General features: G+C 39.4%; 1 protein-coding gene across 2 annotated transcripts in view; it reads left to right on the plus strand.

The window, feature by feature from the left end:
• Positions 1–25,832, plus strand: part of GAN (gigaxonin) — a 198,872-nt gene that overhangs the window by 51,233 nt on the left and 121,807 nt on the right. For both annotated transcript variants that reach the window (XM_053700679.1, XM_053700685.1), the window contains 2 exons: positions 5,358–5,472; positions 13,533–13,883. In XM_053700679.1, coding sequence (XP_053556654.1) covers positions 5,358–5,472; positions 13,533–13,883 — 466 coding nt within the window. The remainder of the gene's footprint in view (positions 1–5,357; positions 5,473–13,532; positions 13,884–25,832) is intronic.

Consider the following 25,832-nt stretch of genomic DNA (forward strand, 5'->3'; position numbering starts at 1 on the left):
TTTGTAGAAAAAACACACTTCTGTCTTACCTAATTATTTGCACAAAGTCCTCTTTATCTTAGTCCAATCTAGACCTTCTTGGTTATATAGGGTTTTTGTAACCGTGTTTAGTATACATGGGAATAAAACGGGCAAGTGAGAAAATTAAGAGAAGCAAGCTGTTTGTAAACAATTAAAGCTGAGTTGGATACAAAGAATCTCCTTTGGAAATAATAGTAAGCTGCAGCATTGAATAGCGATACGAATCTCCTTGCACTTAGTGCTAGTAGCACACAAGTGATATCGGTCGTTGCTGAAATTATAACCCAGGTTATTTGCAAGTGTTCCACGATGTCCCAATATGTTAATACTTGATTAGGTGTAATCAGTATAGTTGTGCCAGTATTTTAGCATTAAAAGTTTATAGCCTGTTTACCATCAACGCGTTTCACCCTGTAGTGGGCTTTATCAAGATAGGTTACAGGCATAATTGGACACCATTTTAAAGGTCCCAAATTAACTCCATTGGCCCTAACACTAGTGGCAATTAATTAAAGGTGGTATGCTACAAATTCATTTGAGACATTAAAAACATTAAAGGTGGTATGCTTATATTAGACATATTTAGGCTGTACGTAGTTAACAGTAATTTTCAACTAGCATATTATAGGCTAGAGTCATATCTGTTATATTTAATATATATCTAAAACATTCTACTTATTCAAGTTATATGCTCTTAGCAAAAGATCTTACTTTATAAAAAATTAAAATATGGTGATAGGGACAAATACAATGACTATACATATTTCTCACACTTTATTAATAAAACGAATTCATTAGAATAGAGTATTTAATAGATCTTTAAGAGTTCCATAGAACTGAAAAGCCTTCCTTTTAGCTTTATATGTTTTAAAATAGTTATAGTTATCTAGTAATTAAATTATTTTTTCTCAATGCTTGAGCATATTTAAATATCCAAAATGTATTTTTGTAAATTCATATTCTTCACAGTTTTTAATTAGAACTTGTCCATTCAAGTAGAGTATTAAGTATAAATTTAGAAGTTGCATAAAACTAGAAAGCATTTCCCTTTATATTTATGTTTTAAAATGATTTTAATTATAATTATGTAATTATTAGATTCTTTTTTCTCCATACTTGAGTGTATTTACATATCCAGAGGTTTATTTTCATAGACCTATCAGTTTCAATATTATAGTACAGTACTCTTTATGATGTACACAAAGGGAGAAGTAATGATCTAAAATATTGGGGTATATGTAAGGTTAGAGAGAGCTGGAGTGGGGGAGACATCGAGAAGAAACTGCTCATTAAGGAAGCCGAATTAATCTACAGATTTGACGCACTATACCCTAAAGGTCTAAATTCTGAGCTTGATTTATCACCATTTTCGAATAATAATAATAAAAAAAAAAGAGTACTGTACTATAATATTGAGACTGATGGGTCTATGAAAATAACCTCTGGATATGTAAATACACTCAAGTATGGAGAAAAAAGAATCTAATAATTATATAATTATAATCATTATATGAATTTATGAAAATAAATTTTGAATATTTAAATATGCTCAATCATTGAGAAAAACGAATTTAATTACTAAATAACTATAACTATTTTAAAACATATAGGGCGCGATCCGATATAGATCGCAGTTTGCGGCGCAAGCGAGGGAACCGGCGTCGCCCGCAGTTTCAGCTCGCAACTCGAGCTATCCTATATAAGTCGCCGTCAGATGCTAACGTGCCGTAAGTCTGACAAACCAGCGATGTCCAGAAATCTGCGCAAGTACAAATTTCTGGCTTCGCCAGTGACTTGCTGCACGTTAGAAACTGCCGGCGCCTATAAAACCTGACTAAAGTCTAAATCACCCGCACTGTCTAACACGCCTCCCTAACATAGCCCGACACGTCTAACCCTCTATCCGCTATCCCCCCTCACTAGTCTAACAATAAAAAAGCTATTAACCCCTAAACCGCCGCTCCCGTACCCCGCCGCAACCTAATAAAGTTATTAACCCCTAAACTGCCGCTCCCGTACCCCGCCGCCAGCTATATTATATCTATAACCCCCTAAAGTGATCCCCTAACACCGCCGCCATCTATATTAAAATTATTAACCCCTAATGTAAGCCCCTTACACCGCCGCCATCTCTATTAAAATGATTAACCCCTAATTTAATCTACCTACCCCGCCCCCAGCTATATTATCTATATTAACCCTAAGTATATTATAGTTAATATAGGTATTACATTATATATATTAACTATATTAACCCTAATTATATTAGGGTTAATATAGTTACTATAGTATTTATATTAACTATATTAACTCTATCTAACCCTAACTAAATTTATATTAAATTAATCTAATTCATTTATAAACTAAAATATTCCTATTTAAATCTAAATACTTACCTATAAAATAAACCCTAAGATAGCTACAATATAATTAATAATTACATTGTAGCTATGTTAGGGTTAATATTTATTTTACAGGTAAATTGTTAATTATTTTAACTAGGTATAATAGCTATTAAATAGGTATTACCTATTTAATAGCTACCTAGTTAAAATAATTACCCAATTACCTGTAAAATAAATCCTAACCTAAGTTACAAATACACCTACACTATAAATAAATTTAATAAACTACAAACATCTATCTAAAAATACAATTAAATTAACTAAACTACAAAAAAAAAAAAAACACTAAATTACAAAAAATAAAAAAAAGATTACAAGATTTTTAAGCTAATTACACCTATTCTAAGCCCCCTAATAAAATAATAAACCCCCAAAATAAAAAAAATTCCCTGCCCTATTCTAAATTAAACAAATTTCAAAGCTCTTTACCTTACCAGCCCTTAAAAGGGCCTTTTGTGGGGCATGCCCCAAAGAATTCAGCTCTTTTGCATACAAATACAATACCCCCCCCCCCCCATTACAACCCACCACCCAAACCCCCCTTAAAAAAGCCTAACACTACCCCCCTGAAGATCTCCCTACCTTGTCTTCACCTGATCCGATCCGGGCGATGTCTTCCTCCAAGCGGCAAAGAAGAATTCTTCCTCCGGCGACGTCTTCCTCCAAGCGGCAGCAAAGTCTTCATTCTTCCGGCGGCATCTTCAATCTTCTTTCTTCGCTCCGCCGCCGCGGAGCATCCATCCCGGCCGACTGCTGAACTACGAATGAGGTACCTTTAAATGACGTCATCCAAGATGGCGTCCGCCGAATTCCGATTGGCTGATAGGATTCTATCAGCCAATCGGAATTAAGTTAGAAAAATCTGATTGGCTGATTGAATCAGCCAATCAGATTCAAGTTCAATCCGATTGGCTGATCCGAACAGCCAATCAGATTGAGCTCGCATTCTATTGGCTGATCGGAACAGGAGTTCGGCCCGGTGTGGTGAAGACAAGGTAGGGAGATCTTCAGGGGGGTAGTGTTAGGCTTTTTTAAGGGGGGTTTGGGTGGTTTTAGAATAGGGGTATGTGGGTGGTGGGTTGTAATGGGGGGGGGGGGGTATTGTATTTGTATGCAAAAGAGCTGAATTCTTTGGGGCATGCCCCACAAAAGGCCCTTTTAAGGGCTGGTAAGGTAAAGAGCTTTGAAATTTGTTTAATTTAGAATAGGGCAGGGAATTTTTTTTATTTTGGGGGTTTATTATTTTATTAGGGGGCTTAGAATAGGTGTAATTAGCTTAAAAATCTTGTAATCTTTTTTTTATTTTTTGTAATTTAGTGTTTTTTTTTTTTTTGTAATTTAGTTTAGTTAATTTAATTGTATTTTTAGATAGATGTTTGTAGTTTATTAAATTTATTTATAGTGTAGGTGTATTTGTAACTTAGGTTAGGATTTATTTTACAGGTAATTGGGTAATTATTTTAACTAGGTAGCTATTAAATAGGTAATACCTATTTAATAGCTATTATACCTAGTTAAAATAATTAACAATTTACCTGTAAAATAAATATTAACCCTAACATAGCTACAATGTAATTATTAATTATATTGTAGCTATCTTAGGGTTTATTTTATAGGTAAGTATTTAGATTTAAATAGGAATATTTTAGTTTATAAATGAATTAGATTAATTTAATATAAATTTAGTTAGGGTTAGATAGAGTTAATATAGTTAATATAAATACTATAGTAACTATATTAACTATATTAACCCTAATATAATTAGGGTTAATATAGTTAATATATATAATGTAATACCTATATTAACTATAATATGCTTAGGGTTAATATAGATAATATAGCTGGCGGCGGGGTAGGTAGATTAAATAAGGGATTAATCATTTTAATAGAGATGGCGGCGGTGTAAGTGGCTTACAGTAGGGGTTAATAATATTAATATAGCTGGCGGCGGTATAGGGGGATTAGATTAGGGGTTAATCATTTTTATATAGGTGGCGGCGGTGTAAGGGGTCAGATTAGGGGATAGATAAGGTAGATGACAGCGGTGTAAGGGGTTCTAATTAGGGGATAGATAAGGTAGATGGCGGCGGTTTTAGGGGCTCACAGTAGGGGGTTAGTTTATGTAGATGGCGGCAGGGTCCGGGAGCGGCGGTTTAGGGGTTAATAACTTTATTAGGGATTTCGGGGGGGGATCGCGGTTGACAGGTAGATAGACATTGCGCATGCGTTAGGTGTTAGGTTTATTTTAGCAGATCGCGGTTGACAGGGAGATAGACATTGCGCATGCGTTATGCGTTTATTTTAGCAGCCAGTTTAGGAAGTTACGGGGCTCCAATAGTCAGCGTAAGGCTTCTTACGGCTGCTTTTTGTGGCGAGGTGAAAATGGAGTAAGTTTTCTCCATTTTCGCCACGTAAGTCCTTACGCTGCATATTGGATACCAAACTGCGCGGGTTTGGTATACCTGCCTATAGCCCAAAAAACTACGGGCGACGGCAGAAATATACGGGCGTAACTTCTAGGTTACGCCGTATATGTGATACCAAACCCGCGCAAATATTGGCGTCGCCGACTTTTGCGGGCGACGATTTTTATCGGATCGACCCCATAAAGCTTAAAAGGAAGGCTTTTCAGTTCTATGGAACTCTTAAAGATCTCTTAACTAAGGAATTAGTTTTATTAATAAAGTGTGAGAAATATGTATAGTCATTGTATTTGTCCCTTTCTCCATATTTCAATTTTTTATAAAGTAAGATCTTTTGCTAAGAGAATATAACTTGAATAAGTAGAATGTTTTAGATATATATTAAATATAACATAGATATGAATCTAGTCTATAATACACACACACACGTATAGAGAGAGAGAGAGAGATGTATATCAGATCTACAAATACAAAATAAGCCTTGAATAATACTTTTCTCTTTCTGCAGAACAAAACTGAATTACAATCCACCCAAATTTGATGGCACTATATACAGGATTGAATTAGATGGAATTTCGATGGCTGTTATGAAAGAAATTCTGGATTATCTTTTCAGCGGGCAGGTATTTATTTCACCATATAGTTATATTTATACACACACACATTATCAAGTCTTAGGAAGGCAATATATGTCTTTATTCTCTCTCTATATAGAACTCAGTCTTATACAATGTCATTTTTATTCTAAATCCCTTTTGTATTTACAGTCTTTATAATGTAAATACTTGGTAAAAAGTGGATAAGTATTGTTTCTCCTAGATAAGTACATAGTAAATGGAATTATATTCGTCAGCCATCCGCTATGTGATTCACTGTGCAAGGTTAAAAAGTGACTATTTATATCTGACTAAAAAATGTGGTTATCAACATTAAAATAATACTAAGCAATATACGTTTTACTTCCTTTGAGCCAGAGATGGCTGCAAGTAATTGCAAATGATTGCAGATCTCTCTGAAATATCACAACTAGCATATATAAATGAAATATAAAAAAACACATATTACATCTATTGTTAAATATAGAAAAACTTCCCATAAAAAAAATTGTATATATTTAATTTGGGAATTAATTTCACTTCACCCAAAAATGTTCTTACCGTACAATAGCCTCGCTCCTTTAGAAAGGATGGCAAAAGCGAAATCTAAAGAAAGCCGCGGAGGTTCAACACAAAAAGTGCTGTAATTACTGTACCTGTTTTAAAGGGACATCTAACTCCAGTGTTCATTTGTGATTCAGATAGATTATGCAATTGTATGTTGCTGCAGTATTACAAGCAATGTGTGGTGTTCATTTTACTTGCAACATTAAAAACATTTTTTATACATTATCCCATTTTAAAGGGACAGTAAAGAGCAATTAAAAAAATAATTAAATAGAGCATTCAATTTTAGGCAACTTATCATTTGGTATTAAAGAAGCAGCAGTGCTAGTCGAACACATCTGGCGAGCCATTGACATGAGGCATATCTGTGCAGCCACCAATCATCAGCTATTTTCATAGGGATTAGGTTTAATTTTTTTGTTTTTGATAATTTTGTTAATTTTATGTAATGTTAAAGACTTTTTTATTTTTCATAATCTTAGATTAATTTAATCTTCGTTTGTTTTTTAAGTAATGTTAGCTTTTTTTATTTTAATTGTTTGTAACTTAGTAATTATAATTTAGGTGATTGAGGTTAAGGGGGTTTTAGGTTAGGGGGCTTTGTGATTTAATTAGTTATGTGTGTTGTGGGGGCTTGGCAGTTTAGGGGTTAATAGATTTATTAGGATTATTGCATTGAGTGGGTTTTGGCGGATTAGGGGTTAATAGTTTTCTTACGTTTGTACAAGATGTCAGAAGCAAAGCCATATGTAAAAAAGATAATTCACAATGTGGACAAACATAATATTGAAGTAGTTTTAAAGTGACATGAAACCCACATTATTTTCTTTGATGATTCAGATCAAGCATGCATGACTTTCCAATTTACTTCTATTGTCTAATTTGTTTAAGGGGACAGTCAAGTCAAAATTAAACTTTCATGATTCAGATAGGACATGCAATTTTAAACAACTTAATTTACTTTTATCATCAAATTTGCTTTATTTCTTTGGTATTCTTTGTTGAAAGCTAAACCTAGGTAGGCTCATATGCTAATTTCTAAGCCCTTCAAGGCTGCCTCTTTTCTCAGTGCATTTTGACACGTTTTCAAAGGTAGACAGTGCTGGTTTATGTGTGCATTATAGAAAACGTGCTCACTCCCGTGGAGTTGTTTTTGAGTCAGCACTGATTGGCTAAAATGCAAGTCTGTCAAAAGAAAATAAGGGGGCAGTCTGCAGAGGCTTAGTTACAAAGTAATCACAGAGGTAAAAAGTATATTAATATAACTGTTGGTTATGCAAAACTGGGGAATGGGTAATAAAGGGATTTTCTCTTGTTAAGTGTATCCAGTCCACGGATCATCCATTACTTATGGAATATATTCTCCTTCCCAACAGGAAGCTGCAAGAGTCCACCCACAGCAAAGCTGCTATATAGCTCCTCCACTAACTGCCATATTCAGTCATTCTCTTGCAAGCCTCAACATAGATAGGAGGTCGTGAGAGTCTGTGGTGCTTTCTACTTAGTTTATTCTTCAATCAAAAGTTTGTTATTTTTAAATGGCACCGGAGTGTGCTGTTTATCTCAGGCAGTATTTGGAAGAAGAATCTGCCTGCGTTTTTCTATGATCTTAGCAGACGTAACTAAGATCCATTTGCTGTTCTCACACACTCTGAGGAGTGAGGTACTTCAGAGGGGGAATGGCGTGCAGGTTTTCCTGCAGATAAGGTATGTGCAGTAAAATATTTTTCTAGGAATGGAATTGACTAAGAAAATACTGCTGATACCGAAGTAATGTAAGTAAAGCCTTAAATGCAGCGATAGCGACTGGTATCAGGCTTATTAATAGAGATACATACTCTTGTAAAAATGTGTTTTAAAACGTTTGCTGGCATGTTTAATCGTTTTTTAACATATGTTTGGTGATAAAACTTATTGGGGCCTAAGTTTTTTTCCACATGGCTGGCTTAAATTTTGCATAGAAACAGTTTCCTGAGGCTTTCCACTGTTATAGTATAAAAGTTACAGTTGGTGCAGTTAAAATTACAAACAGTGACATTCAGCTTCCCTCAGCAGTCCCCTGCATGTTATAGGACATCTCTGAAGGGCTCAAAAGGGCTTCAAAAGTAGGAGCTGTTATGACTGTTTAAAACATATTTTTCGTTTTGTTAATCTGTTTTTTGTATTAAGGGGTTAATCATCCATTTGCAAGTGGGTGCAATGCTCTGCTAACTTGTTACATACACTGTAAAAATTTTGTTAGTTTAACTGCCTTTTTTCACTGTTATTTCAAATTTTGGCAAAATTTGTTTCTCTTAAAGGCACAGTAACGTTTTATATATTTGCTTGTTAACTTGATTTAAAGTGTTTTCCAAGCTTACTAGTCTCATTATTAGTCTGTTCTAACATGTCTGACATAGAGGAAGCTCTGTGTTCATTATGTTTTAAAGCCATGGTGGAACCCCATCTTAGAATGTGTACCAGATGTACTGATTTCATGTTAAACAATAAAGATCATTTTTTGTCTTTAAAAACATTATCACCAGAGGATTCTGTCGTGGGGGTAGTTATGCCGACTAACTCTCCCCACGTGTCAGACCTTTTGACTCCCGCTTTAGGGACTCACGCTCAAATGGCGCCAAGTACATCAAGGGCACCCATAGCGTTTCTTTACCAGGGGATTCTGTCGAGGGGAAAGTTATGCCGACTAACTCTCCCCACGTGTCAGACCCTTCGACTCCCGCTTCAGGGACTCACGCTCAAATGGCGCCAAGTACATCAAGGGCGCCCATAGCGTTTATTTTACAAGACATGGCAAAGGTGGTGAATAATATTCTGGCAGCAGTATTAGTCAGACTACCTGAAATTAAAGGAAAGCAGTTAGCTCTGGGGGTAGATACAGAGCATACAGACGCTTTAAGAACCATGTATGATACTACCTCACAATATGCTTAGTCTGTGGGTGATTTTTTTTTTGACTCAGGGAAGATGATTTAACCTGATTCTGATATTTCTGCATTTAAAATTTATGCTTGAGAACCTCCACTTGTTGCTCAGGGAGGCTTTGGCTGCTCTGAATGAATGTGTACAATCGCAGGGCCAGAGAAATTGTGTAGACTGGATAAATAATATGCAGTGCCGGTGTGTACTGATGTTTTTTCCAATACCTAAAGAGGTTTACTAAAAATTTTTTTAATAAGGAATGGGATAGACCAGGTGTGCCGTTCTCTTCCCCTCCTATTTTTTAGAAGAATGTTTTCTAATAGTTACCACCACACAGGACTTCTGGCAGACAGTTCCTAAGGTGGAGAGAAGAGTTTCTACTCTAGCTAAGCGTACCACTACCTCTGACGAGGACAGTTGTGCTTTTTAGATCCAATGGATAAAAAATGTTTATTCAACAGGGTTTTATCCTGCAGCCCCTTGCATACATTGCTTCTGTCACTGCTGCTGCGGCGTTCTGGGTTGAGTCTCTTGATGAGGCTTTACAGTTAAGCGACTCCATTGGATGAATATATTTGACAAGCTTATGCTAGCCAATTCCTTTGTTTTCTGATGCCTTGTTCATTTGACTAGACTAACGGCTATGAATTCTGTTTTTTACTATACTGGCGCGCAGAGCGCTATGGCTTATATCATGGTCAGCTGTCGTGACTTTAATAAATAAGCTACTTAACTTCCCTTCAAGGGGCAGACCCTATTCGGGCCTGGTTTGAAGGAGATTATTGCTTATATCACTGGAGGAAAAGGTCATGCCCTTCCTCAAGATAGGTCTAAATCAAGGGCAAAAAAAAAAAAAAAAAAGTCTAATTTTCGTACCTTTTAAAAACTTCAGGGCAGGTGTGGCATCCTCTTCCTCTAAGGCAAAACAAGAGGGAATTTTTGCTCAGTCCAAGGCGGTCTGGAGACAATCGGACCTGGAACAAAGATAAGCAGGCCAAGGAGCCTGCTGCTGCCTCTAAGGCAGCATGAAGGAACGGACCCCTATCCGGTAACGGATCCTATAGGGGGCAGACTTTCATTCTTTGCCCAGGCGTGGGCAAGAGATGCCCAGGATCCCTAGGCATTGGAATTTATATCCCAGAGATATCTTCTGGATTTCAAAGATTCCCCCCCCCAAAAAAAGGGGAGATTTCGCCTTTCACAATTATCTGCAAACCAGATAAAGAAGGAGGCATTCTTACATTGTGTACGAGATCCATCCAGTTCCAAGAGAGGAACAGGGACAGAGTTTTTACTCAAATCTGTTTGTGGTTCCCAAGGAGAGGGAACCTTCAGACCTATTTTGGATCTAAAGATCTTAAACAAATTCCTCAGAATTCCGTCATTTAAGATGGAAACTATTCGTACCATCTTAACTATGATCCAGGAGAGTCAATAGAGGACTACAATGGATTTGAAGGATGCTTATCCTCACATTGTGATGCATAAAGATCACCATCGTTTTTCAGGTTTGCCTTTCTAGACAGGCATTACCAGTTTGTAGCTCTTTCCTTTGGGATATCTACAGCCCCAAGAATCTTTATGGAGGTTCTGGGGTCGCTTTGGCGGTCCTTAGACCGCGGGGCATAGAAGTGGCCCCTTATTTAGACGACATACTGATACAGGCGTCAAACATCCAAATTGCCCAGTCTCATACGGACGTAGTACTGGCATTTCTGAGATCACATGGGTGGAAAGTGAACAAGGAAAGAGTTCTCTATCCCCAATCTCAAGGGTTTCCCTCCTAGGGACTCTGATAGATTCTGTAGAAATGAAAATTTACCTGACGGAGTCCAGGTTGTCAAAGTTTCTAAATTTCTGCCGTGTTTTTTTCATCCCATCCGCGCCCTTCGGTGGCTCAGTACATGAATGAAATCGGCTTAATGGTAGCGGCAAGGGACATAGTACCGTTTGCACGTCTACATTTCAGACCGCTGCAACTATGCATACTCAGTCAGAGGAACGGGGATTACACAGATTTGTCCCCCTGTTAAACCTGGACCAAGAGACCAGAGATTCTCTTCTCTGGTGACTATGTCGGGTCCATCTGTCCAAGGGTATGACCTTCCGCAGGTCAGATGGGACAATTGTTACAATAGATGCCAGCCTTTTAGGTTGGGATGCAGTCTGGAACTCCCTGAAGGCTCAGGGATAGTGGACTTAGGAGGAGACCCTCCTTCTAATAAATATTCTGGAACTGGGAGTGATATTCCATGCTCTTCAGACTTGGCTTCAGTTAGCAACTCTTGAGGTACATCATACTCAGTCGGACAATATACACGACTGTGGCTTACATCAGCCATCAAGGGGGAACAGAAGTTCCCTAGCGATGTTAGAAGTCTTACAATAATTCACTGGACAGAGACTCACTCTTGTCTATCAGCTATCCATATCCCAGGTGTTGAGAACTGGGAGGTGGATTTTCTAAGTCGTCAGACTTTTCTTCCAGGGGAGTGGGATTTCCTCCGGAGGTCAAGACCAAGCAGGAGAGGGCTTTGGTGTTTTTGACAGCGCCTGCGTAGCCACGCAGGACCTGGTATGCAGATCTGGTGGACATGTCATCCTTTCCATCACGGTCTCTGCTTCTGAGACAGGTCCCTCTACCTCAGGGTCCTTTCAACCATCTAAATAGAATCATTCTGAGATGGACTGCCTGGAGACTGAACGCTTGATGTTATCAAAGCATGGCTTCTCCGAGTCAGTCATTGATACCTTAATACAGACATGAAAGCCTGTCTCTAGGAAAATTGAACATAGATATGGTGTAAATATCTGATTGTTATGAATCCAAGGGTTACTCATGGAGTAAAGTCTGGATTCCCAGGATATTATCTTTTCTCCAAGATGTTTTTGAGAAAAGGGTTGTCAGCTAATTCCTTTAAAGGGGACAGATTTTTACTTTGTCTATTTTTTTGCACAAGCGTCTGGCAGGTATTCTAGACGTTCAGGCATTTGGTCAGGCTTTGGTTAGATCCAAGCCTGTGTTTAAAACTGTTGCTCCGCCATGGAGCTTAAACCTGATTCTTAAGGTTCTTCAAGAAGTTCCGTTTGAACCTTTTTTGTTCCATAGATATCAATCTTTATCTTGGAAAGTTCCTTTTGGGTAGCTAATTCCTCGACTCGTAGAGTCTCCAAGTTATCTGTGTTACAATGTGATTCTCCTTATCTGGTCCTTCGTACGGATAAGGTAGTCCTGCGTACCAACCTGGGTTTTTTCCTAAGGTGGTATCTAACAAGTACATCACTCAAGAGATAGTTGTTCCATGCTTGTATCCTAATCCTTCCTCAAAGAAGGAACGTCTATTACACAATATTGGACGTGGTTTGTGCTTTAAAGTTTTACTTACAAGCTACTACAGTTTTCATCAAACGTTCACCTTGTTTGTTGTCTATTCTGGACAGAGGAGAGGTCAAAAGACTTCAGCAGCCTCTCTGTCTTTTTGGTTAAAAAGCATAATTCATTTAGCTTATGAGACTGCTGGACAGCAGCCTCCTGAAGGGATTACAGCTCATTCTACTAGAGCTGTGGTTTTCACTTGGGCCTTTTTTAAATGTGGCTTCTGTTGAACAGATTTACAAGACAGAGTCTTGGTCTGCGCTTCATACTTTTCAAATTTAACAAATTTGATACCTTGCTTCTTCGGAGGCTATTTTTGGGAGAAAGGGTTTTTTACAGGCAGTGGTAACTTCCGTTTAAGTACCTGCCTTGTCCCTCCCATCATCCGTGTACTTTAGCTTTGGTATTGGTATTCCATAAGTAATGGATGATCCGTGGACTGGATACACTTAACAAGAGAAAACATAATTTATGCTTACCTGATAAATTTATTTCTCTTGTAGTGTATCCAGTCCACGGCCCGCCCTGTCACTTTAAGGCAGGTAATTTTTTCATTTGAACTACAGTCACTACTGCACCCTATGGTTTTTCCTTTCTCTGCATGTTTTCGGTCGAATGACTGAATATGGCAGTTAGGGGAGGAGCTATATAGCAGCTTTGCTGTGGGTGGACTCTTGCAGCTTCCTGTTGGGAAGGAGAATATATTCCATAAGTAATGGATGATCCGTGGACTGGATACACTACAAGAGAAATAAATTTATCAGGTAAGCATAAATTATGTTATCTTTTTACACAATAAAAATTATGGAATAGACTGTCCCTTTATTTCTCTCTGTATCCTTTCTTGAAAAGAATACATAGGTAAGTTCAGCAGCATCAATGCACTACTGAAAGCTAGCTGCTGATAGGTGGCTGCATATATATGCCTGCTGTCATTGGCTTAACTGATGTGCTCAGCTAGCTCCCAGTAGTGCATAGATACAAAGAAAATGAAGCAAATTTAATAATACAAGTAAACTGGAAAGTTATTTAAAATGTTATGCTATATCTGAATCATAAAAGAAAAAATAGGTTTCATGCAATACATACAAGCTTGATATTTCTGTAAAAATGCAAAACAACTGGCATTTAATATTTAGTTGAGTAGCCAGCATTTCTAGACCAGCCAGGAAGTCACGCCTCTATGCTTCTATCGTTCATAGTTTTTCTTCTGGTTTTTCAGATCAGGCTAAGTGAAGAGACCATACAAGACGTAGTTCAGGCAGCTGATCTCCTACTACTCACAGACCTGAAGACCTTGTGCTGCGAGTTCCTGGAGGGTTGCATAACCGCAGAGAACTGCATTGGCATCCGAGACTTTGCACTGCATTACTGCCTAAACCATGTCTATCACTTGGCCACTGAATACCTAGAGACCCACTTCAGAGATGTCAGCAACACAGAAGAGTTTCTGGAACTGGGGCACATCAAACTAAAGGAGATTCTGTCCCTGGAAAAACTCAATGTGGGAAATGAAAAATACATCTTTGAAGCTGTGCTCCGATGGCTGTCCCATGACCTGGATGTGAGAAAAGTATGTGGTTTTTTTTTATAAATATTTAAACTGTTAACACTTGTTCCTTTTGGTTGGCTTAAATCCTGAAAGCGCAGAGTTTTCAGCTTTGCATCCAAAATGTTGTTAAAGGGATATAAAACACAAATCGTTTTCTTTCATGATTCAGATAGAGCATACAACTTTAAATAACTTCCAATGTACTTCTATTATCTTATTTTCTTTGTTTTCTTGCTATCCTTTGTTGAAAAGCAGGATGCTAAGTTCAGGAGCGTGCACGTGTCTGCAGCACCATATGGCAGAAGATTTGCAACAATGTTATACATTACCAAGAGCACTAGAGGGCAGCACTATTTCCTGTCATGCAGTTCTTCAGGCATGTGCACACATTCTATCTAGATATATCTTCAACAAAGAATAACAAGAAGGTAGCAAATTTGGTAATACAGTAGAAGTAAATTGGAAACTTAATTGTATTTGATATCTAAATCGTGAAATTAAAATTTTGTTTTTCATGCCCCTTTAAACACTAAATAAATGTTCGATATAATTTGTATATTTGAAGCAAAAATAAATCATATGCTGATATATAGTAGTGTGTGTATGTGTGTATATATATATATATATATATATATATATATACATACACACAGACAAGAGATGCACTCACAGGACTTTTTCAAAAACCAAATTTAATGTAACGTTTTCGGGGTTCACAACCCCTTCATCAGCATACAACAATGCAATACTTCAATTATTTTATAGTGTGTAAAAACAAACACAAACCTAGTGCTCTCCAAAAAGTGCGCCAATAGTTGCGAGGTTGGAACGCAAATTGTGCTCCACAGTAAGAGCCGAAACCGGAAGTTCAATACATCACTTCCGGTTTTCGGCAGCAGTGAAATAAAACAAATAACGTTGATAAACGAACGAGTTAGCTTAATATAGCATCATACAAGTGGGATATCATAGTGCAAATAGTGAATAAAAACTAACAAATTTTTTTGTAATCAAAATGAATATGGTTATTAGGGATCAAACTAAGCCCATTATATGTATACAGCAATCGTCATGGAAACGGTTGCCAAGGTGACAAAAGTCAACACTGGATTCTGATAGAATCGAGTGCTTATGTCAGTGTGTGACAGTGAAACACATAAGTGATTAGTGTGCATAAGAATCTGTAAATAAAAACAAGAGTACCATTATACACAAATTGACAATGGTTATAACACATCATAACTAATTCCCAAACACTAATTGGGCTTTATTATAGTGCTTAGGATGGCAACTTTGTTGCGCATCAACGACAAGTAGTGGGTATTTTTGTGAAAATGACTGTAGATGGAATATCAAAATGTATTTGCTTATAGGAGGACCATGTCACAAACAGCATATACTAATGGAGATTTAAGATCAGATTACATCATAAGTTACACTGGTAGACATATATATAAGGGGGATAGATCAGGGATTTCTGTCCGAACACATTTGTGACTTCTGTACAACCACATACCCTAAGATACCCATTCTGTATTCGATCCCCAAGATCCACAAGACGTTGGACCATCCACCAGGCCGCCCCATTGTGTCGGCAAGGCATTCACTAACCCAGCCTATAGCACAATTTGTGGATGTATTGTTACAACCAGTGGTAAGGGAAATACATTCATACATTATGGATACTAACGATTTCATTCGGAAAATACGGACTGTTGACGTCCAGCAAGACGATTTACTCGTCAGTCTGGACGTCAACAGTCTGTATACCATTATTCCCCACTTGGATGGCCTAAGGGCCGTGCAAGAACACCTCACAGGTAACCCCTTGTATGAAGGTCCACCAGTGGAGTTTCTGATTTCCCTCATTGAATACTGCTTATTTAAAAACTACTCCTGTTTTGAAAGTAAGTTTTATTTACAAACAGCTGGTACAGCCATGGGTTCCTCCATGGCCCCCTCATACGCCAACATCTACATGTCACAGTTTGAAAATATGTACTTGTGGAACATCCCCAACGCATCCATTATCTGTTATTACAGATACATAGATGATATTTTCTTGGTCTGGCGAGGCGGTCTGGAGGAACTCCATAAATGGTTTGATTCCTACAATACCACCGAGAGTAATGTCAGGTTTAAAATGACAGTTGATGACCAGTCTATCAATTTTCTTGATCTGACAGTTTTCAAGAATTTAGGTAATCTTGGCACCACATTATACCACAAATCTACCGATCGTAACTCCATATTGAGGGCAGATAGTTGCCATCCCCCAGCCCTTTTGAAAGGCATAGTAAAATCGCAGTTCATTAGAACAATGTGCAACAATTCTGACGCTACGACTGGGGTCTCCCAATTGATAGGAGTGGGTGAGAGATTCCGTGATAGGGGTTACAAGATGTCGGTGATCCAAGAAACAATGGAATCTGTGTCTACACTAACACAAACAGAACTAATTCTACCTACACCTAAGAGGGACACAAGTGACAAGTTAATCATGTCCACTACCTTCACTCCAGCAACCAAGAACACAGGTCAAATTCTGCGCCAACATTGGCCTATTATGTCCTCCGATCCGAAATTACCATTCACGCACAATTTACAACCCATGGTGGGCTTTAAGAGGGGTACCAATCTCAAGGATCTCCTAATGAAAACGGATCCTAAACCATGTTACACATCTGGCGTCACAAGAAACATCAAGGGGTCTTACCGTTGTTTAGGTTGCACGACGTGCAACGGTCTGGCTGGCACCAAAATATTTCATCATCGACATACAAACCGGACATTTTCTATCAAACACTCCATTACGTGTACCACTACTCACGTAGTGTATCTTTTATTCTGTCCATGCTCAAGTTTCTAAGTAGGCAAGACGTCTGGCTCACTACGTGAGAGCATGGCAAATCATTGGCACGCCATAAGGACTGCACTAAAACAAGGCGATTCAGAACAACCTGTGGCGCGACACTGCGCTAACAAGAGTCATTCAGTTTCTTCTATTCGCTATATTTTGATTGATCACATACCCCCCTGGATAGGGGCGGTGACCGGAACAAACAACTCCTTAAGTGCGAGGCCCAATGGATGTTCAGATTGGGCACTATACAACCTGGTGGTTTGAACACCATGCCAGATTTCAAGAGCCTCCTGTGATCCTAACCAGTGGTGCCACATACTTGGGGTATGACAAGGGGGCATTGTGGCTCAGTTTTTGTTTCATGCTTCACCTTTCCAATTATTGGATGGGTGGGCATGTTACTAACGGCACAATGGAGTGGTAGCATTTTGTTCCCATCTCCTTAAGTGGAAGCCTGGCCTTCCTTGTTCAATTACTCTGTTCTCTATGCACATAAATTTATTTTCTTGGTATTGTAGGTCACATTTCTAAATTACATCTTCTTGGAGGATTTCTGGACAGTCTTTGAAGCTCACCTTGTTTTTGAACAGAAGTTGGCTTATGGTTGACATATAAGCCTATACATCTTTAAAAAGGGTGCAACCTGGATTTGCATCTCTTATGTTGTATATGTAATAAGGCAATATCTAATTCTGTGCATCTTACTGTGTATTCTCATACATCATGTATTTACATATACTTCACTTTTGACCACAAACAGATCTATCCCCCTTATATATATGTCTACTAGTGTAACTTATGATGTAACCTGATCTTACATCTCCATTAGTATATGCTGTTTGTGACATGGTCCTCCTATAAGCAAATACATTTTGATATTCCATCTACAGTCATTTTCACAAAAATACCCACTACTTGTCGTTGATGCGCAACAAAGTTGCCATCCTAAGCACTATAATATAGCCCAATTAGTGTTTGGGAATTAGTTATTGTCAATTTGTGTATAATGGTACTCTTGTTTTTATTTACAGATTCTTATGCACACTAATCACTTATGTGTTTCACTGTCACACACTGACATAAGCACTCGATTCTATCATAATCCAGTGTTGACTTTTGTCACCTTGGCAACCGTTTCCATGACGATTGCTGTATACATATAATGGGCTTAGTTCGATCACTAATAACCATATTCATTTTGATTACAAATTTGTTAGTTTTTATTCACTATTTGCACTATGATATCCCACTTGTATGATGCAATATTAAGCTAACTCGTTCGTTTATCAACGTTATTTGTTTTATTTCACTGCTGCCGAAAACCGGAAGTGATGTATTGGAACTTCCGGTTTCGACTCTTACTGTGGAAGGCAATTTGCGTTCCAACCTCGCAACTATTGGCACACTTTTTGGAGAGCACTAGGTTTGTGTTTGTTTTTACACACTATAAAAGAATTGAAGTATTGCATTGTTGTATGCTGATGATGGGGTTGTGAACCCCAAAAACGTGTGAGTGCATCTCTTGTCTGTATATGCACCTATATCCTTGCACCCAGGCTGTTATCGACTTGGAGGGTTGAACTGGATGTTGTTTTATATATATATATATATATATCAAACGGTTTCCTAAGGGAATCACATTTCAACAAAGTCATATTGGATATGACTGATTTTATTTAATACAAGCAAACGAAAACATATCCCTGTATTAACTGCATTTTAGTCAGTTCCACACATGCTTGTGCACACCCTCTTTCACAGCCAGCATGATTTTTTTTTTTTTTTCCTAGTCCTTTAGGTGCTTGTTGTATAAAGTTGTAACTTTGATTCAGATCATTCATGTTTTGTTTTCCATCTAAAGGGGAGGAGAGTCCACGGCTTCATTCATTACTGTTGGGGAATTAAGAACCTGGCCACCAGGAGGAGGCAAAGACACCCCAGCCCAAGGCTTAAATACCTCCCCACTTCCCTCATCCCCCAGTCATTCTTTGCCTTTTGTCGCATGAGGACGGCAGAGAAGTGACGAAGATCGGAGTAGTCTCTTATGGAGGGTAGTACTCTTCGGAATGGGACTGGAGTTTTAAATAGTCCTGTCAGCCTCTCAGTGAGAGCCTGGGTGAAAAATAGAGTCCGGAGATGCAGGGAGAGTCTTTCTGTGAAACCATACTGACTCATATTAACAGCTTCAAAAGCAATCCGCGTTGAGTGTAAAAAGCAGGCAGCGAAACTCGCCAAGTCCATGTCAGGAGCGAGGCTACTAACCTGTCACACTTGAAGGGCCATGTTCCTGTTCCACGGCGTAGATTCTGGTAAGATCGTTTCATTTTTATTACATAATGATACATAATGATAACACGGAAGAGTGTGACGCCTTTTATCTTTAAAGAATCAAGGGTTAATATTCCTGGAAAGGGGATTATTGAGCAGGGGGGTTTATACATGATATTGTTTATTGTGTCATTACTGCGTTATGTGCGAGATGAGGCTCTGGCAATGTGTGGAACTTTCAGGTGACTTACGGGAGTATGGCGCTGCCCTTTTTTTGGCACGTTTTCTCCTTAGGCAGGGGCGGTTCCTCCCGGGCATTCCATGTGACCGGGTGTGGCTATCTTGCTCTGTTGATCTGCGGCGCAGGAGACGAAGCGGTTTCTGTAGTCCGGGTCATAGGAGGTGGTGAATGCCCCGGCCATTGGAGGTTATAAAGGTGCCTATTTATTAAGTTAATCTAGTCCGTAATAAAAGCGCAAGCTATGGAGGACTCTGACACGTTAGAGGGCTCGCCCTCTTTAACTACAGTAGGTCTCATGCCTGTGTTTTTTGTGAGGAGGTTCTGGTAGATCAGCCTGCTCAATTATGTTCCACATGCCTTTAATAAAGTTATGACATCTAAGAGCAAATGGATGTCTAGTTACTACTGAGCCGTCCACCTCTGAGGGGTCCCCATCCCGTAAGGTGCGTTCCTGCATCCATCTCCTATTGTACATGCAGCGCCCCAGGGTCCGGAACCAAAACTTCCAGAAGAACCTGCGATTCCTAAACTTGATAAGGTATATGAGGACAGGGTGGTGCCTCAGACTTTCCCGGTTCCCATTAAGATGACAAATATTATTAAGAATGAATGGGAGCAATTAGGTTCTTCCTTTTCCCCTTCTTTCTTTAAGAAACTGTTCCCCGTCCCGGACTCTCAGCTGGAGCTGTGGGGTACTGTCCCTAAGGTGGATGGCTGCGACATATTGGTGTGAATCCCTGTGTGAAATGGTCGAGGGGGAGACTTCCATTGACGAGATACAGGACAAGATTAAGGCACTGAAGATTGCCAATATGCAAATTATTCGCCTGAACGCTAAGGTGTCAGATTTTTCCGTTTTAGCTTGCAGGGCTCTGTGGCTAATGTCTTGGTCTGCGGACATGACCTCTAAGTCAAGGCTGTTGTCCCTTCCTTTTCAAGGAAAGATTCTTTTCGGTCCAGGATTGGATTCAATCATATCCATGGTTACGGGGGGCAAGGGAGCTTTCCTACCGCAGGATAAGAAGGCTAAGCCTAAAGGATCTACTTTTCGTAACTTTTGTGCGGACAAGGCCCAGCGCCAGCAGCCTGCCGTGAAAGCGGACCAGTCCAGGGGAACTCGGAAACCAGCTCATTCTTGGAACAAGTCTAAGCAGAGCAAGAAGCCCGCAGAGACAAAATCGTCATGAAGGGGCGGCCCCCGACCGGTCTCTGGACCAAGTAGGGGGCAGATTATCTCTCTTCTCAGAAGCATGGTTGCAGGACGTTCAGGATCCTTGTCGCCCATGGCTTACAGGATAGGGTTCAGATCCCATCCGCCCAGGGGCAGATTCCTCCTATCAAACCTGTCTTCAAGACCGGAAAAGAGAGAAGCCTTTCTAGAATGTGTGAGAGATATCTCCTCCCTAGGTCATCGTACCAGTACCCCAAGCAGAAAGGGGTTTAGGGTACTATTCAAATCTTTGTGGTTCCAAAGAAGGAGGGCACGTTCTGCCTGATTCTGGACCTAAAGTTTTTAAACAAATTTCTGAGTGTTCCATTGTTCAAAATGTAAACGATCCAGATCTATTCTGCCCCTTGTTCAAAAGGGACAATTCATGACAACCATAGACTTGAAGGACGCTTACCTTCATGTGCCAATCCACAGGGATTTTTCTCACAGACCATAGACGCCGGAAGATTGCTTCCTTTTGTCAGTCCTCCTCAAGCCCCTCGGTGGCTCAGTGTATGGAGGTGATCGGACTCATGGTTTCCAGCATAGATGTCATTCCATTCACCAGGTTCCATCTCAGACCTCTTCAATTGTGCATGTTGAGACAGTGGAACTGCGATCATTCAGATCTATCACAGCAGGTATCCATGGATGCTCTGTCTCGGATTTCCCTCTCGTGGTGGAGTCGTCCGGAGCAACTGTCCATGGGGACATCCTTCTTGAGACCGTCCTGGGAGATTGTGACCATGGACGTGAGTCTGGCAGGATGGGGAGCTGTTTGGGGTGCCAAGATGGCACAAGGAAAATAGTCCCGGGACGAGCCTCTCCTTTCGATAAATATTCTGAAACTCTGAGCAATCTACAATGCTCTGAAGGCATGGCCTCTTCTGGGGTTGTTCAGCTTCATCAGATTCCAGACCGACAACATCACCTCGGTGGCTTACATCAACCACCAGGGGGTACGAGAAGCTCCCTAGCTATGAGGAAGGTGTCTCTGATCTTGGAGTGGATGGAGTCCCACAGCTGCTCGCACTCAGCGATTCACATTCCAATCCTTCCATCCAGGGGAATGGTCTCTTCACCCCAAAGTGTTTGCAGGGATTTGTCTCAGGTGGGGAATGCCGGAGATAGACCTCATGGCGTCCAGACTCAGTTGCAAGCTACCTCGATACGAGTCGAGGTCCAGGGATCCCCAGGCAGAGCTAATGGATGCCTTAGAGGTGCCTTGGGGGTTCAGCCTAGCTTACATTTTTCCACCGTTACCACTTCTACCTCGTGTAGTGGCACGCATCAAACAGGAGCGAGCTTTGGCCATTCTGATTGCTCCATCGTGGCCGCGGAGGACGTGGTTTGCGGATCTGGTGGGGATGTCATCCTCTCCTCCCTGGAGGTTACCCTGTTGCAGGGATCTGCTGGAACAGGGCCCCTGTGATATACCTTTAAGGTATATCCCGCCTACCTTTCCTCCACCCTATATCAGGCACACCTGAACAATCATTCCTTGCCTGAAAATTGTTTTACTCTTTGAAGTTTTCTGTTCGCAGTCTTTATGTTGTGATTCCTATTCTTGAGTATTACTAACTTGTCTCCTTGTAATGCTTTCTCTCAGAACATCAGTTGTAAAGTGAGGATTTCTGGCTTATCACTTTGCTTCCAAAAGTATTTCATTATTTCTCCATTTCTACCTGAATCCATTATACTACAATCCGGATCAAGGATCCACCGGATCTACTTGCAGCGTTCCGGAAGCCGCACTCACACCAACGCCGTATACCGGACCGGTCACAGAGGTAAACTGTTCTCCTCAAATCTAAGGTAATACTTTATCCACTTCTAAAGGATCTATTACTTACCTTATCTCTCTCTGGAAAGCATCCGCATTAACCTTGCTAAAATCCTCTGCTGAATATTCTACCGGTAACTACGAAAGTCTGACTGTGTTGTATATATTTTATGTATGAGTGTGTGAGTGCGTGAAGACGTTCCTGGGGATTATTACAATAAGGATACAACTACTGATGTTATATTAAGTACACTAAAAGACTCATTTATTCTATCAAACCTCTGAATTATTTGCTTTAAGTTTCATACCAATATTGCAACATTGTTTCTACTCATTTATTCCTTGCTTCTGCATGGCATCTACAAAGTTTTCTTACAGTAAAAGACTCACTAGTGATTCAACAGGTAGTTCAAACCATACTGCCTGTTTAATTCATTTAAAGAGCAACAAACCCTTATTCTAAAAACACTGCATAAGTTCTTGTACAAAACAAGATATCACATAATTTTCAGGCCACAGTGTTCTAAGGGTTTGTTACTGGTAAACAAAACTTTGTTACCATGGGTGCAAATGAAATTAAAAATGAGTTCACTAACATACAACGAAAATTAGATTATCTTGCACAATGCTTAACAGAAGTTCAAGCAGATAATACCGCATTAAAAGCTATTGTTAAAGAATAGATGTCTCCCAAAAGTACTGATGTACCTGAACCCCATATTCAATACCCCCAACCTTTCACTGGTAAAAGACAGGAATTCAGAAATTTCAAGACTGCTTGTAATCTTCTTTTTTCCATGAGACCCCGCACTTATTATTCAGACCGTATCAGGGTTTGCACCACTATTTCATTTTTACAGGGAGAGCCCAGAACCTGGGCTAACAGGTTTTATGAAAATAATGACCCAATCTTGGATTCATTACAGAATTTTTTCCAGGCTATGTCTAATCTATATGAAGAAATAGATACGCAGATAACTGCAGAATCTAAACTACGCAGATAACTGCAGAATCTAAACTACGCGCACTCAAACAGGGTAAGGGCACGGTGGAGGAGTACACCACCGAATTTCAAATGTGGGCAACAGACTCACTATGGAACCAAGTTAGCCTTAAGAATCAGTTTAGGCTGGGGTTATCTGAAAACCTTAAGGATGAACTTTCTCGCCAGGAACTACCTGATACTCTTCCAGCACTTATTAAATTAAGCACATCCATGGATAGAAGACTCAGGGAACGGCGAGCAGAGAGATCCACTTCAGACGCAATACCCAAGTGTCAGTTCACTTATCCTACAACATCTGAGAAAACACAAGGTAGTGTAACCCCTATGGAGATAGGCGCTATCAAGGGACCACTAAGTAATGAGGAAAAAATGAGAAGAAGGTTAGAAAACTTGTGCTTATACTGTGGACAAAAGGAACACACCGTCTCAAGCTGTCCTTCGTTACAAAGACAAAAGAAGGGTAAGAAAACCGGTTATAATCATATACATCATATCCCAGATAACATGCAATTGACTTTACCTCTCTCTTTGCAGTGGGATCAGGAAAATATACACTCCAAGGCATTGATTGACTCAGGTGCATCTGGGAGCTACATTGATTCTGTATATATTGTAAATAATACAATTCCTCTGGTGTGCAAGCAGAACCCTGTGTTTGTTAAATAAATAGATGGAACTTTGATAAATAAGGGACCCATTACACACCAGACAATACCTTTGCTTACAATGACAAACAATGGACACACAGAATATATAACATTTGATGTGATCCCCATAGCACTACATACTATCATTTTAGGATATAGTTGGTTGCAGAAACATAATCCCAAAATAGATTGGGAACAATCAAAACTTACACTAGACTCAACATATTGTTTAAATACCTGTTACCCTCATAGTATTTTAGCATCATCTGAGACAGGGATACCAGAGATATATCAGAATTTGGCAGAGGTCTTCAATTTGAAAGAAGCAGAGAATTTACCACCTCACAGAAGCTTTGATTGCCCTATAGATATAATTCCAGGGTCTCCAATACCACATGGGAAGATCTATCCCTTATCTCAGGATGAGTTAACTTATTTAAGGTCATATTTAGATGATAACCTAAGAAAGGGGTTTATATCCCATTCAACATCTCCAGCTGCAGCAGGCATGTTTTTGGTAAAAAACAAAGATGGCACTCTAAGGCCTATAATTGATTACAGGGCTTTAAACTCCATAACCATAAAGAACAGGTATCCATTCCCTCTAATACCAGAGTTAATAGAACGGTTAAAAGGAGCACAAATATTTACTAAACTGGATTTAAAAGGGGCATATAACCTTATCAGAATGAAGAAAGGTGACGAATGGAAGACCGCATTTCGGACTAGATACGGGTTATATCAATATAACGTCATGCCTTTTGGATTGAGCAATGCCCCAGCTACTTTCCAGCACTTTATTAATGAAATCTTCCGAGATCTAATGGATATCTGTGTTATACTGTATCTAGATGATATTCTAATTTATTCCAAGACAGAACAAGAACACGAAAGGACATGTACGTTGGGTCTTAATGCGCTTAAAGGAACACAAGTTATATGCCAAACAAGAAAAATGTTTATTTCTTCTGTTATGTGTGATCAGTCCACGGGTCATCATTACTTCTGGGATATTATCTGCTCCCCTACAGGAAGTGCAAGAGGATTCACCCAGCAGAGTTGCTATATAGCTCCTCCCCTCTACGTCACCCCCAGTCATTCTCTTGCACCCAAAGACTAGATAGGAGGTGTGAGAGGACTATGGTGATTATTCTTAGTTTTTAGAACTTCAATCAAAAGTTTGTTATTTTACAATAGCACCGGAGCGTGTTATTACCCCTCTGGCAGAGTTTGAAGAAGAATCTACCAGAGTTTTTCTTATGATTTTAACCGGAGTAGTTAAGATCATATTGCTGTTTCTCGGCCATCTGAGGGAGGTAAAAACTTCAGATCAGGGGACAGCGGGCAGTTGAATCTGCATTGAGGTATGTAGCAGTTTTTATTTTCTGAATGGAATTGATGAAAAAATCCTGCCATACCGTTATAATGAACATGTATGTATACTCTACACTTTAGTATTCTGGGGATGGTATTTCACCGGAATTACTCTGTAAAAGTACATTAAACCTTTTATTAGGTATTTTTCATGTTAAACGTTTTTGCTGGAATGTAGAATCGTTTGCATTAATGAGGTACTGAGTGAATAAGTATTTGGGCATTATTTTCCACTTGGCAGTTTGCTTGTGTTAATTATGACAGTTTCGTTTCTCTCTCACTGCTGTGTGTGAGAGGGAGGGGCCGTTTTTGGCGCTCTTTGCTACGCATCAAAAATTTCCAGTCAGTTTTTCTGCATGATCCGGTTCATCTCTAACAGAACTCAGGGGTCTTCAAACTTCTTTGAAGGGAAGTAGATTCTCTCAGCAGAGCTGTGAGACTTATATAGTGACTGTGATTTAAAACGTTGCTCTGTAATTTTTATGTTTAAAATTTAATTAGTGTTATTTTACTAATGGGAACAAACCTTTGCTAAAAAGTTGTGTTGTTTGTTAAGAGTGATGCTATAACTGTTTTTC

This window comes from Bombina bombina, chromosome 1, assembly GCF_027579735.1.
Source record: "Bombina bombina isolate aBomBom1 chromosome 1, aBomBom1.pri, whole genome shotgun sequence".
In the NCBI taxonomy this organism is placed as follows: Eukaryota; Metazoa; Chordata; class Amphibia; order Anura; family Bombinatoridae; genus Bombina; species Bombina bombina.